Below are 14,989 nucleotides of genomic sequence, written 5' to 3'. Positions count from 1 at the left end.
GCTCTGTTACAGAAACCTGTAAGAATAACAATATACTGCAATACATTAGTATTGCCGTGTATTGTACCAGCGATCCGATGATCGCTGGATCAAGTCCCCTAAGGGGATTGATTAATAAAATGTGTAGAAGAATTATAGTTATTAGTAGTGAGAATAATTTTTTTTAAAGTTACAAAAACAACAACACCTTTTCCTATTTTTCTTCTAAAGTAATGTAAAAAAATTAACAAAATTGGTATCGCTACGTCCGTAAAAGTCCGAACTATTACAATATACCATTATTTAATTTGCACAGTGAACACCTTAAAAAAATTTAATAATTGAAACCGCCAAAATCGCAGTTTTTTTTTGTTGTCACCTTAGCTCTAAAAAAAAAAAATGTAATACAACTTTTTAATCACTTTTTATGTACCAAAAAATGGTACCAATAAAAACTGCAGCTCCTCCCGCAAGAAATAAGCCCTCACACTGCTCTATTGATGGAAAAATAAAAAAGTTATGGCTCTTGGAAAGTGGGGAATGACAATCTAAAATACGAAAGCAAAAAATGGATCAGTCCTGAAAGGGTTAATTAATTTCTAATGAAAAAACGTATGACCACAAGTGGGGTGTTTCCGTACTCGGGAGAAATTGCTTTATAATAAAACTGTTGTTTTTTCTTCCTCCTTTATCCCTTGTGAAAATGAGAAAATGCAACATTTTAGTGGAAAAAATTTTGATATTAATTTTCGCGCCCTAATTCTAATAAACTCTGCAAAAGACCCATGGGGTCTAAATGCTCACTATACCCCTAGAAAAATTCCTTGAAGGTTTTTCCAAAATGGGGGTCACTTTTGGTGGGTTTTCACTGTTTTGGTCCCTCCAGGGTATTGCAAATGCGACATGGCACCGAAAACCATTCCAGCAAAATCAGAAATCCAAATGGCGCTCCTTCCCTTCTGAGCCCTGCTGTGGGTCCAGTTTATTACCACATGTGGGGTATTGTCATAATCGGGAGACATTGCTTTACAAATGTTGGCGTGCATTTTCTTCGTTATTCCTTGTAAATATTACAAATTTCTATGTTGTTCTTGTGTTGTCAAAATGCTAACTATACCCCTAGATAAATACCTTAAGGGGTGTCGTTTTCTAAATGGGGTCGTTTATGGGGAGTTTCTATCGTTCTGGCAGCTCAAAGCCTCTCCAAATGTACAGTGGGGCCTAAAACATTTTCAAGCAAAATATGAGTCCTGAAAGCCTCCGGTTGCTCCCTTCCTTTTGGGCCCTGTCGTGTGTCCAGGCAGCGCATTAGCGCCACAATGTGGGTATTTTTGAAAACAGGAGAAACAGGGTGATAGATTTTGTGGTGTGTTTCTTCATTCTCATGGTCGCTTTACAAAGAAATCGGTCTTCAAACTGATACTTTTATGAAAAAAAGTTAATTTTTTTTTTCACCTGCTATGTATTAAATTTGGCAAAAAACAGTAGGGTCAAAATACTTACTATACCCCTAGATAAATACCTTCAGGGGTCTAGTTTTTTAAATGGGGTCATTTGTGGGGGTTTCCATCACTCTGAGACCTATGAGCCTCTGAAAACCTGGCTTGGTGCAGGAAAAGAAAATGTACATCAAAATGTATACAATTATTATTCAATTTGTAAGTCCTCTAAATTGCTGAAAATTTATTTTATTTTTCAAAAGTGCTTCCAAAATAGAGTAAAGAGATGGAAATATATATTTAATTAAAAAAATTGTACAGTATGTATGTACATATGTGACATATTGCAGTTAAAAATAGGGAAAAATGGTAATTTTTACAAAATTTCTTCCATTTTTCTATTTTTTAATTAATTTCCGCAAATTGTATCAGTCTACTTTTACCGCTAAAATAAAGTACAACATGTGACGAAAAAACAATGTCAGAATTACTTGGATATTCAAAACTTTCACAGAGTTATTCTCTGATAAAGTCACACATACCAGATTTGATAAATCTGGCTTGGTCATTAAGATACAAACAGGCCCGGTCATTAAGGGGTTAATGACATACTAAAAGCAATAATATATAAAAAATAATAATTTTCGTGACACCTTCCCTTTAAGATGCGCAAATTTTTTCATTCTACTTTTTCTCTGTTAATGTTCCACTCCTGGTTTTGGCTTCCAAAAATGATGCAAAATACCTATCAAACTAATGCTGTGTGAAAGTGGACTAAATGCAGCCTTTGCTTTTGGACCTGTTTCTCAATCATAGCTCAGTACAGAAGTAGAAGATAGACTAGTTCTCGCTAAAAGGTAGGCAGACAGATCCTTTTAAGGGAGAGAGAGCATCTGTTAGATGCTCTCTCTTAAGCTGCTATTACACAGCCCGACGTGGGCTGTGTAAACAAGCGCCGAGTAATGAGACAGCTCGTTGATCGGCGCTCGTTTGCTCCTGTCACAAGGAGCTACTATGGCACGAGCGCTCGTTACTCCGATCGCTCGTCCCCATACATTTGTATCATGTCGGCAGCACGTCTCCCAGGAAGATGTGCTGCCGACAAGGATAATAGTTTCAGTATTTAAAACGATACGATCCGCTGATGAACGAGCAAATTATCGGCTGGTCGTTTCCCTGTTTACACAGGGCAATTATCGGGAACGAGCATTCTGTGAACGCTTGTCTGCCCGATAATTGGCCAGTGTAAAAGGGCCTTTGATCACATCAATTACAGCGATAGTATTTGCTGAACAATGCCCCCGACTACCATTTGGTGTGGATTTAAAGCACGCACTTGAAGGTCATGCACATGGTCGCAGGCTTTACTCCTTTCGGCAGTGCAGTGGCCGTGACAAAGTTTTACCTGTTGCCGAAAGGTACCTCATTTGATTACGGTTCAATTATGTGATTTAGAAAATCCATCTAATAGATTTTCTTTCTTAGTGTGGTATGTCTGATGAGAGTTTCCATTTACGTCTTTGTTTTGAAAACCTCAATTTTCTTAACAGTATTAAATATTTTTTTCTATAGAGACTTGGCTGCTCGCAATTGCTTGGTGTCAGTGAAAGAATACAACAACCCAAGTAGGATGGTTAAAATTGGGGATTTTGGACTCGCTAGAGATGTGTATAAAAGCGATTATTACAGGAAGAAAGGGGAAGGACTCTTACCTGTTCGATGGATGGCTCCTGAAAGTCTCATTGATGGCATATTTACCACTCGCTCTGATGTTTGGTAAGTTTCATCTTGTAGATCTTCAGTGGTCTAGTCAATTGTCATATAATTGAATACAGCTAAGGCTCTGTTCACATATGTTTGCTCCTTTTGGAGTCATTTTTGCAGATTTCGTCATATTTGACAGGAAAAATATGCTGCTTTCCGGTCAAAACGGACACCACGACGGAACCCAATGGAGCCCATTTTAAGTCAATGGGGTCTGTCGGGCGCCAGTGGTATCTATCGTTCGATGGATTTGGTACTATGTCCTGGTTTCTTTATAAATGGGAACCAGAACGCGCATGTGAATAGCGTATACAAACACAATGTCATTTTTTAAGTTTGGTGAACTTATACTGAATCACTTCCCCTGTCAGTGAGAACATCTTAAAGAGAACCTTTCACCTGCCCATACATGTGCAGCATGTAATGGGCAGGGCTGCACAAACTCTGGGGCACTTTACATTTTTTTCCTACGCTTCTCCATTATTTAGATATCGGTGCCATTATATTTGGCACCGATATTTAACTGTCAATGTGGCGTGTTTAGGCAAGGGGGTGTGTAATATCACTGTGACACTGTCCAATTAGCTACGGACAGTGCCGCAGCAAGAAATGGAGAGAGGAGAGCTTGTGCGCGCACGTTCTCACTCACTCTTTAGCTCTCGGGAGACCAGGACAAGACTGTGTGATCTCTCGTGAGAGATCACACAGTCTTGTCCTTATCTCTCGCGCGAGAGATCACAAAATCTTGTCCTTGTCTCCCCCTGAGGGCTGAAGAGTGAGTTAAAGTGCGCGCGCGCACACGCTCTCCTCTCTCCAGCTCTTGCTGTGGCACTGTCCGTAACTAATTGGACAGTGTCACAGCAATGTTATATGCCCCTTTGCCTAAACACGCCCCATTGAAATTTCAGGGGGTTATTTAAATATTGGGTGCCAACTATAATGGGTCCAATATCTAAATAACGGAGGAGGGTGGGAAAAAAATGTGTGAGTGCCCCAGGGTTTATGCAGCCCTGCCCATTACATGCTGCACTCAGCTGCACATATATGGGCAGGTGAAAGGTTCTCTTTAAGTACTGATCTCAGTGGTTGACTTTAAAAATTACATATTTATTTTATTCAGGTCATTTGCTGTTATCCTATGGGAACTTTTCTCTTTTGGACAACAACCTTATCAAGGATATTCCAACGCGGAGGTTTTACATTATGTGCGTTCTGGACAGAGAATGGATTCCCCAGATAATTGTCCTGATGACATGTAGGTAGAAGATGTTATCATTTTCTTTATTGAATTGATGTACTGGTTAGTGCACAATAGATTGTCTTTATGTCCATGTATGTTAAAGGGGTTATCTCATCAAGACATTCCTCTTCCAGTTTGAAACGTTCTCACCTCCAGCCACAGGTCTGGCTTTAGAAAACTAGTGCGGCCAGCCATACATTTAATATTAGGCTGGATTCACATGAGCACAATACGTCAGTAATGGACGGAACGTATTTTGGCAGCTAATCCCGGACCGAACACACTGCAGGGAGCCGGGCTCCTAGCATCATAGTTATGTATGATGCTAGGAGTCCCTGCATCTCCATGGAACTACTGTCCCGTACTGAAAACAGGATTACAGTACGAGACAGTTGTCCTGCAGCGAGGCAAGGACTCCTAGCGTCGTACATAACTATGATGTTAGGAGCCCGGCTCCCTGCAGTGTGTTCGGTCCGGGATTAGCTGCCAAAATACGTTCCGTCCATTACGGACGTAATGTGCTCGTGTGAATCCAGCCTTAGTTTCAAATGGACAAGCTGGGTCTGCCAGACCGAAGGCCACTCTTTATTAGTGGCTCTCCACTCTGCATAATAGAGGGAGGTCCCGTGCGGACATCATTCATGACACATCAGTACAATGTTAATTAACATTTTCATGACCAAGGGTCATTAATGCTCCTGTGTCCAGGTCAACTTTTTGTTTCTGATATGCACTTCTTTAAACGATAATATCTTTGCAACCGCTTTGAATATGACAACTGTTTTTACTTAGTATTTTTTTTTACAAGACTTATGAGGCTTTCATTTTCTAGATTAGTTTAATTCTGTGTTTTGAATTTTTATTATGAGCAAACAAATCACAAAAAATGCGTAAAAAAAAAACTATTTTTTCAATTTTTTAAAATATATATATATATATATATATATATACATAGATCTATATTATATGTATGCGTGTGTATATATATATATATATATATATATATATATATAAAATATATATATATATATATACTGTACAGCTCTGTAACAATTAGTCTCCTTCTCCCTCCGTCACCCTGGATCGCTGTGAGGGGAGAGTGAAGAAGGCTATATACACACGACAGTGAAGAAAAGGGGAATTAACAACGGATCAACTATCGGTTTTTCATTACTGTTTTGCATCAATGTGTCTCAAAATTTTAATCCATTTCCCGGCAGTCTGACCGCTTTTAACCACCATTTGCCATCTGTTTTTCATGGACGTTAAAAAAATTGATGCATTTTAATTGTTATGCCTCATGCACACGACCGTTGTGCCACTCTAGCCATTTTTGACGGTATCCGAGTGGCACCCTATAGTCTTCACGGACCCATTCACTTTAGTGGTTGAATCGGGTCCGTGAAAAATGGTCCGAGTCTCCGATCTGAGGAAAGATAGAACATGTCCTATCTTTGTTCGGATAACTGAAGGGACTCGGACGGCACACATGGTCGTGTGCATGAGGCATTAAGGTTTTTAGGTCCCAAACCCCTGAAAACACCACAGTGCCCATGTAGATAGGGATGCAATAGCACTTTAGAAAGTGCCACATTGCCCATATAGTGCCAGTGTCCACATAGATCTGCCCACTGTAAATAGTGCCACAGTGCCCACATAGTGCCATAGTTCCCATTGTAGATAGTGCCCACATAGTGCCACACACAGTGCCCATGTAGATAGCACAACAGTGTCCCCTGTAGGTAGTGCCCATAATGCTACAGTGCCCATGTAGATAGTGCCACACCCACTGTAGATAGCACCCCCTGTAAATGGCACCCCCTTCCTGTAAATAGCACTGCTGAAAGCTCCATGTAGGAGCGGAATTCCTCTGGCCGGGGATTCTGCTCCTACAAGGAGCCCCAGCTGTCTCTGTCCATATATGGACAGTGACATCAGGGGTTAACTCTAAAAGTGGAATCCCCTGCCAGAGCGGGGATTCCGCTTCAGGAGTAGCCCATGACGTCACTCTCCATATATGGACAGTGATGCCAGGGGCATCTCCAGTAGCGGAAACTCCGGCCAGAGTGTCGGCCGGGGATTCCGCTACTAGAGAGAGTCCCTAACGTCACTGTCCAGATTTACAGTGACGTTAGGAGCTCGCTCTAGAAGCGGAATCCCCGCTCTGGCAGGGGATTCTGCTTTTAGAATTAACCCCTGTTTTTCTGTAATTATTTGATAGGGCCAAAGCGGCTAATTGTTCTCTGCTCTGGGAATTCTGAGTTAATAGAGGGGATCCCCCCATTCTGGATCCTCATCTCTTGGGCAGATTGCAAAGCAGTTACAAAGAGCATCTCTGACTCTGGGGGACCTCTCCTGCATGACAAAGACAACCCATCGATATGAATAGGCACTGTGTAATGCGAAATTTCCCATGTAGTGGAGTGGCAGGGAAATCGAACACTAACTGCCAGGTTTCTCCACAGATCACAGCTGATCTAGCCCCCAATGCTAAATCTTGCGCCAGATCAAAAGCGATCGCAGCATCTTAGTTGTTTCCAGGAGACCGGAATCGCTGCGACATGGTCGCACGGATGGGAACCAGAGGCCAACAATGACTTCCTGGTCTGCCACGTACAGAAGCCTATTAGGTCCCGCCCTAGAATAAAGATGAGAGGTGCAGGTCTTCAAGTCCCCTAGTGGGACAAAAAAAGTTATAAAAAAGTTCAAAGTTAAAAAATTTCAAACTGCCTTTTTTCCTATAATAAGTCTTTTATTATAGGGGAAAAAAAAGAAACCGTTAAAAAAGTACACATATTTGGTATCACCGTGTTTGTAACAACCCAAACTATAAAACTATGTTATTTTTCCCGCACGGTGAACACCGCAAAAAAATAAACAAAAAACAATGCCAGAATCGCTTCTAAAATATAGAATAAAAAGTGATAAAAAAGTTGCACGTACCCCAAAATAGTACCAATAAAAACTAAATCCCGTCCCGCAAAAAACAAGTCCTGACACAGCCTTGTCAACGCAAAAATAAAAAAGTTATGGCTCTCAGAATATGGGGACACAAAAACGAAATAATTTTTCAAAAAAGTGATCTTATTGTGCAAACGCTGTAAAACATAAAAAAATAATATACATATGGTATCGCCGTAATCGTATCGACCAGCAGAATAAAGTAAAAGGTAATTTATAGCGCATGGTGAACACCGTAAAAAAAAACAAAAAAAACATTGACTGAATTCCAGTTGTTTGGTCACCTCGCTTGCCCAAAAAATGGTATAAAAGTGATCAAAAAATTGTGTGTACCCCAAACTGGTACTAATGAAAACTACAGATTGTCCCGCAACAAATAAGCCCTCACACGGTGGAGAAAAAATAAAAAAGTTCTGGCTCTCAGAATATGGCGATGTAAAATGTGCAGAGTGTTCCAATAGCAGATAAGATCGGGCGCCATTTATCAGTGCGACACTGGCCACATATCTATGAAATATTATTTATTTACCGTCTTATTATACCCTCTTATTATGCCCTGATGTGCTCCGCACAGATTACGTATGCCCCCACATTATAAACTGAAATACCAGCAAAACCCCAAACAGAACAACTGCCAAGCTAAATTTGCGCTCCAAATGCCAAATGTCGCTCCCTCCCTTCTGAACCCTATATTGTGCCCAAACACCAGTTTACGTCCACTTATATGGCATTGCCATAGCCGGGAGAACTGGCTTAACAGTTTATGAGATATTTGTCTTCAGTGGGACAAACTGGGCATAACATATAGTGCACTAAAATGGCATAGCAGTGGAAAATTTTAATTTTCACTTTGCACCATCCGCTGGGCACTCATTTCTAATGTAGAATCATATGTGGGGTCAAAATGCTCACTACTCCCCTTAAAATGCCCTAAGGGGTGTAGTGTCCAATATGGGGGGCACTACTTGGGGGTTTGTTTTACTATTTGACTTCAGGGCCCTGCAATTGTGGGCCAATGCTGCGAAAATCAATAAAATAGACCACAAATATGCATGGTGCTCTTCACTTCTGAGCCCTGTCATATGTCCAGGCAAATGATAAATGCCTTGAGCGGTGCAGTTTCCAAAATGGGGTCACTTCTTGGTGCCTCCACTGTACTCTGGTACCTCAGGAGTTTTGCATATGCGACATTGTGGCCAAAAACCAATACAGCAAAATCTGCATGCCAAATAGCGCTCCTGCCATTCTGAGCCCTGCGTTGTGTCCAAACAGCCGTTTATGACCACATGTGGGGTATTGCCGAAATTGGGAGAAATGGCTTCACAAATTTTGGGGTGCTTTTCCTGCAGTATCCCATTTGAAAATTAAGACATTGTACAATTTAGTGGAACAAATTGTAGATTTTCATTTTCACGGCCTAATTCCAATAAATTCTGCAAAAGACCTGTGGGGTCTAAATGCTCACTATACCCCTAGATAGATTCCTTGAGGGGTGTAGTTTCCCAAATGGGGTAACTTTTGGGGGGTTTCCACTGTTTTGCCCTCTCATTGGCTTTGCAAATGTAACATGGCACCTAAAAAACAAGCAAAATTTGAGTTTCATAAGCCAGGTGCTCCTTCCCTTCTGAGCCCTGCTGTGGGTCCAAACAGTAGGTTATTACCACATATGGGGTATTGCCGTACTCAGAAGAGTTCGCTTTACAAATGTTGGGGTTCTTTTTCTCCTTTATCTATTGTGAAAATGGAAAAATCTGAGCTAAAATTACATTTTATTAGAAAAAACTTAGATTTTCATTTTGACAGCCTAATTACACTAAATTCAGCAAAATACCTGTGGGGTCAAAATACTTACTATACCCCTTGATAAATTCCTTGAGGGGTGTAGTCTGCCAAATGGTGTCTTTTTTGTGGTGTTTTCTTTGTTTTGGCCCCACAAGACCTCTTCAAACCTTACATGCTGCCTAAAATATATTCTAATAAAAATAAGGCCCCAATATTCACTAGGTGCTCCTTTGGTTCTGAGTTTTGTATTTCCGTCCAGTAGCAAGCTAGGGCCACATGTGGGATCTTTCTAAAAACTGCAGAATCTGGGCAATAAATATTGAGTTGCGTTTCTCTGGTAAAACCTTCTGTGTTACAAAAAAAAAATGGATTAAAACTAATTTTCTGCAGAAAAAATTACATTTGTAAATTTCACCTTTAATTTGCTTTAATTCTTGTGATATGCCTAAAGGGTTAAGAAACGTTCTAAATGTTGTATGAATACTTTCAGGGGTTTAGTTTTCAAAATGGAGTGATTTATAGGGGGTTTATAGTATAAAAGGCCCTCAAAACCAGTTCAGAACTGAACCGGTCCCTAAAATAAGGCTTTTGAAATTTTCTTGGAAATATGAGAAATTGCTGCTAAAGTTCTAAGCCTTGTAACGTCCTAGAAAAATAAAAGAACGTTCAAAAAACAATGCAAACATAAAGTAGACATATGGGAAATGTGAAATAGTAGCTATTTTGTGTGGTATTACTATCTGTCTTACAAGCAGATACATTTAAATTAAAAAAACGCAAATTTTTGAAATTTTTCTCTAAATTTTAGTGTTTTTCATAAATAAACACTTAATGTGTCGACCAAATTTTACCACTAATTTAAAGTCCAATGTGTCACGAGAAAACAATCTCAGAATCGCTTGAAAAAATAAAAGCATTTCAAAGTTATTACCACTTCAAGTGATACAGGTCAGATTTGAAAAAAATGGTCTGGTCCTTAAAGGGAAGGTGTCATGATTTTTTTTATTTTTTTTATCGTATTGCTTTTAATACGATATTAACATAAATTTTATTTATTTGTGTTCTCCTGTTCTACTTTTTACTGTGTTCTTACTTTTACTTCTCTATGGGGGCTGCCATTTTTTTTCATCTCCAGAGATGGAATACGGCACATACAACCCCATAGAGAATGCGAACAGGAGCCGTTCCATTCTCAGAAGTGGACAGACCAAAATGAAGCTCGTTCGCAGAGCGAAATCCGGCGCCATTTTCATGTGGACTGGAAGCCGCTGCCGGACAGTCAGACAACGACTTCCGGCCGCAGTTTCCGGCCATATATTTAGGCGCAAGGAATAGGAGCGTAGACCAGAGGGGCAGGTAATTTATGTTCGTGTATGTGATGTGTGCATTATGTTCGTGTGATACTGTCTGCTGAACCTGTATCTAGTCCTCCTACACTGTGCAGTCGCTCAAAAAATAGCGGCACACAGTGTAGAAGATTTGAAGATTCAAACCCTTCCGTCTCCTGGCACTAGCCAGAAGAAGGGAGGGGGGATTGTGTGAGGACACTAGAGAGAGTGTGTCCACCCCAAATTTGCAGCATAAATCAATGAGGTTGCTTTACCACATTGACCATGCTGCAATTTTGGGAACTGCACCCTCTAGTGCCCAGCACATGGAAATGTTATAAATTAGAATCTAATTTATAATATTTCCTGACTTGTGGAAAAGTTAAAAAAATTAACACAATGTGTAATCACTTAAATAATAATTGTTTAACTGAAAAAAAAAAAAAAATTCTAGCGACACATTCCCTTTAAGGCCAAAACAGGCTTAAACACTAAGCGGTTAATGTTAAAAAAAAAATTGCTGAAAAGTAAATTTTTTTTACTGTTATTTTCCATCTCTAAACCTAAAAATTCTAAAATGTGTATAAAAATGATCACAAAAGAAACCTGCATTGTCTATGAAAAAAACATCGCAAAAATCATGTCACTAGCCCACCAGATAAAAAAGTTATAGCTGTTTAACCAATGTGTGCTAAAAAGGTCTTAACAGCCTGGTCCTGAACCGGTTAAAGGGGTTGCCTGCTTTTTTATTTGTTTAATTAATTTATAGAATAGGAAATCTACATGTATTTAAAATTCTGCTCACATACCTTCTTTATGCAATAGCCTCTGTCTAAAAAAAAAGAAAAAGCCCACAGATTTGTCCTTAGTAATGCATCCATGTGCTAATTGAATGGACTAAACATGGCGTCCGTCGCACATCATGTGACCGCTGGCATGCAGTCAGTTCCTAACACTATCCAGGTATCTATCAGGTGAATACTAGTTTAATAAGCAGCACCCAGAACTAATAAAGGGTTTCTATCTACATAAACACCTCAGCATCATGTCTGTCTGCCAGTTTCTGTGTAATAAAGTTAACTTTATTAACAATATTCCAACATCACCTAGAGACAGGAAGCCATTTTATACATCATCTAGAGACAGGAAGCCATTTTATACATCATCTAGAGACTGTCAGCCATGTTATACATCATCAAGAGACAGGAAGCCATTTTATACATCACCTAGTGACAGGAAGCCATTTTATACATCACCTAGAGACAGGAAGCCATTTTATACATCATCTAGAGACAGTCAGCCATGTTATACATCATCAAAAGACTGGCAGCCATCTTATACATCACCTAGAGACAGTCAGCCATGTTATACATCATCAAAAGACTGGCAGCCATGTTATACATCACCTAGAGACAGTCAGCCATGTTATACATCATCAAAAGACTGGCAGCCATATTATACATCACCTAGAGACAGTCAGCCATGTTATACATCATCAAAAGACTGGCAGCCATGTTATACATTACCTAGGGACATTCATCAATTTTATACATCATTTAGAAACAGTCAGCCATATTACACATTACCTAGAGACAGGCAGACCTTTTACACATTACCTAGAGACAGGCATCAATTTTATACATTATCTAGAGACAGGCAGCCATTTTTTATATTATCTAGAGCCAGTCAACCATGTTAAACACATCACCTAGAGACATGCGCCCATGTTTTACAAGTAAATAAACCAATAATGAAGTAGTTTTTTATCATTCATTCCACCATTAGTCCTATTCACTTAGCCCATGGATGTGCCCTCTATGTTGCCCCGACACATATGTCATGTAACACTGAATGCTTTCTAGGGGGTCACATGATGTGTGTTGGGGTCACATGAATGATGCCCTGTTTAGTCGTATACAGTTAGCCCATGGATTCATTACACAGAATTTATCTGTGGGTTATACCATTCTACTGTGAAGAGACAGGGGCCTACTGCACTGTTATAAGAAAGGTATGTGAGCAGAATTTCTATTACATGAATGTTAGAAAACGTCATGATTTTCTATTCTACAAATAAAGAAAAAAAAGAAACAAATAGACAACTCCTTTAGGCCCTGTTCACACACAGTTTTTTGGCAGGTGGAAAAATCTGCCTCAAAACTCCTTCAGGAATTTTGAGGCAGATTTTGACCTGCCTGCACTTTCTTTGCCACGTTTTTCGGCCACAGCCATTGAACAGTACCGCGGCAAAAAAGAGCATGCCGCTAAATGCTGCTCTGGGGAAAAAACGCCTCCGCCTCCCATTGTGTGCACTCTCTTTGCCGCTTTTTTTTGCTGCGTTTTTTGCAGCGTTTTTCGACCACGGCCATTGAGCGGCGTGGGCAAAAAAAACGCAGCGAAAACCTCCTTCTCTGCCTCCCATTGATGTCAATGGAAGGTCAGAGACGGAAACGTCTGAAGAAAGGGCATGACGCTCGCGGGAAAAAAACGCTTCTGCTTACTATTGAAATCAATGGGTGGTGTTTTCGGACGTTTTTTGGCACTGTTTCCGACGAGGTTTCCGCGTCAAAAGCAGTGCCAAAAAAACGCTGTGTGAACAGGGCCTTTAAGTTAAGTATAAAGAAATAAACATAATATTTTATTACACTTTTGGCATGTCAGATTTCATTTTCCTAATTCTATAGTAGTTTTAAGTGTCAACAATGAGAGCAATTATAAAATGATCAGCAAATATAAAAATACAATGCAAAAATGTAGTTAACTGCGTTACCATCTACGCAACCAAACAGCTAGAAGAGCAAGCTGCTCAAGTCATTAAACTTCTTTTTATGGGATTGACCTAGCACTCAGCGCCTGGATGCTGTTCCTGTCAGTGAAGGATATTGTCTGTTGCCATTACACCCAGTTATTAATGGAAGAGGGGAATTCTTTGCATTCCATTTATCCTAAACATGATTCTGAACATGAGGAGCAGAAAAAAAGGCTATTAATCGTCCATTCTTTTTCCTTTTTGCTTCACCTTTGCGCACTGTCATTTTTCACACGATCCATCACCGTTTAGCTTAGGGTTCAATGACTAGAGATGTCAGCATTTTAGCAGGCTTTGCTGCGTTAGCAGAGCTCCTTACGTGGGAGCGCTTTAATGTATTTAGCATATGGTTGATGAATCCTTGTAGTGTCATAATTTGTCATTTATATTCCCATTACTATGATATTTTATTTTCAGCTTTTCTAGGCTAAACTCATCTTGCGGTGAATTGTTTTGAAATAAACAATTGTGTTATAAAGGCTATGTAAACCTTTGGTGGGCATTTTTTTTTTAATGGCTATGTAAACCTTTGGTGGGCATTTTAATTTTTTTTATAAACGAGTCAGTCAGTGTGTTTGGTGTAACTTTTTAATTAGTCTTTATTAAAAATTCCTTTTCACTTTTTTAGATACAGCTGCTCTGTATTCTCTATACAAACAGCTGTATGTAGCTCTTCCCGTGGGGTCTATGGAACTGACGGGTTCAGTGACAGCGGGTCCTGCGTGTCTCTGACACACAGGATCCACCTGTTATTGATCACATCTAAGTTCAGAGACACGCAGGACCCGAAGACACTGAATCCGTCAGGTCCGCGGGACTGACGGATTTAGGTCATAACGAAAGATACAACTGCTCTGTATTTTCTAAACAAAGCAGCTGTATCTGAAAAAGTTAAATACATTTTTAATAAAGACTAATTAAAAAGTTACACCAAGCACACTGACTGACCTGTGTGTGTATGTGTGTATATATATATATATATATATATATATATATATATATATATAAATGCTCCTCAAATGTGTACATAGCCTTTAATTTAAAGAAAATGAAGTAATTTCTGTTAAAGCCTCCATCCTTCATTTAAAATGTGAAATCTCAGCTAAATACCGTATTAAATTATAGGTCAAGCTTCATCACTTAGTCATCAGTCCAAACTTTATTGATGAAATAAGAGGGGTATAAATAAAACACCCTCCAAAATACAATAGAAGAAGATAGGGACGGTTCAAGCTCTCTTTCCCAAGGCAGGGGTTTTCAGAATGCGTCCCATTACCTGTCCTCTCGCCCCGACCCTGGATAAAGATGTCCCATGAAACAGCATCATGAATGAACTGAACATTTCTAATATACTGCTAAGGATAATGCAACACAGTAACGTTAGCCTCAGAAAGGCCTTATAGCAGCTCACTTATATTACTTTACATGGCGCATCGAGTATGGTGCCCTGCATTATAATCTTATTATCTGTTGCATGTGGACCTTCACATCATTCCACCAGCAATGCAAGTTGCCAATGCTGCCTGAGTTCTAGCAGTAATAGGTTTCTTGCTCTGTAATGATGTACGTATGTCTTATATACTACATTAGGTCTGAAATAAATAAAATTATACTTGTTTGTACGTTTTTATTTCGTAAGACTAATACAAACTGTTTTAGAAAAAAAGGAAAAACATATTAGATTTTA

General features: G+C 39.5%; 1 protein-coding gene across 1 annotated transcript in view; it reads left to right on the top strand.

Annotated features, from left to right (window-relative positions):
• The window catches only part of ROS1 (ROS proto-oncogene 1, receptor tyrosine kinase), a 223,311-nt gene that overhangs the window by 177,189 nt on the left and 31,133 nt on the right, over positions 1-14,989 (top strand). The window contains exons 38-39 of the mRNA XM_075863703.1: positions 2,991-3,194; positions 4,303-4,437. Coding sequence (XP_075719818.1) covers positions 2,991-3,194; positions 4,303-4,437 — 339 coding nt within the window. The remainder of the gene's footprint in view (positions 1-2,990; positions 3,195-4,302; positions 4,438-14,989) is intronic.

The sequence above is a fragment of the Rhinoderma darwinii genome, chromosome 4, assembly GCF_050947455.1.
Source record: "Rhinoderma darwinii isolate aRhiDar2 chromosome 4, aRhiDar2.hap1, whole genome shotgun sequence".
NCBI classification, from domain to species: Eukaryota; Metazoa; Chordata; class Amphibia; order Anura; family Rhinodermatidae; genus Rhinoderma; species Rhinoderma darwinii.
Note: the sequence above shows the minus strand (reverse complement) of the source record. Positions and strands in the feature narration are given on the sequence as shown.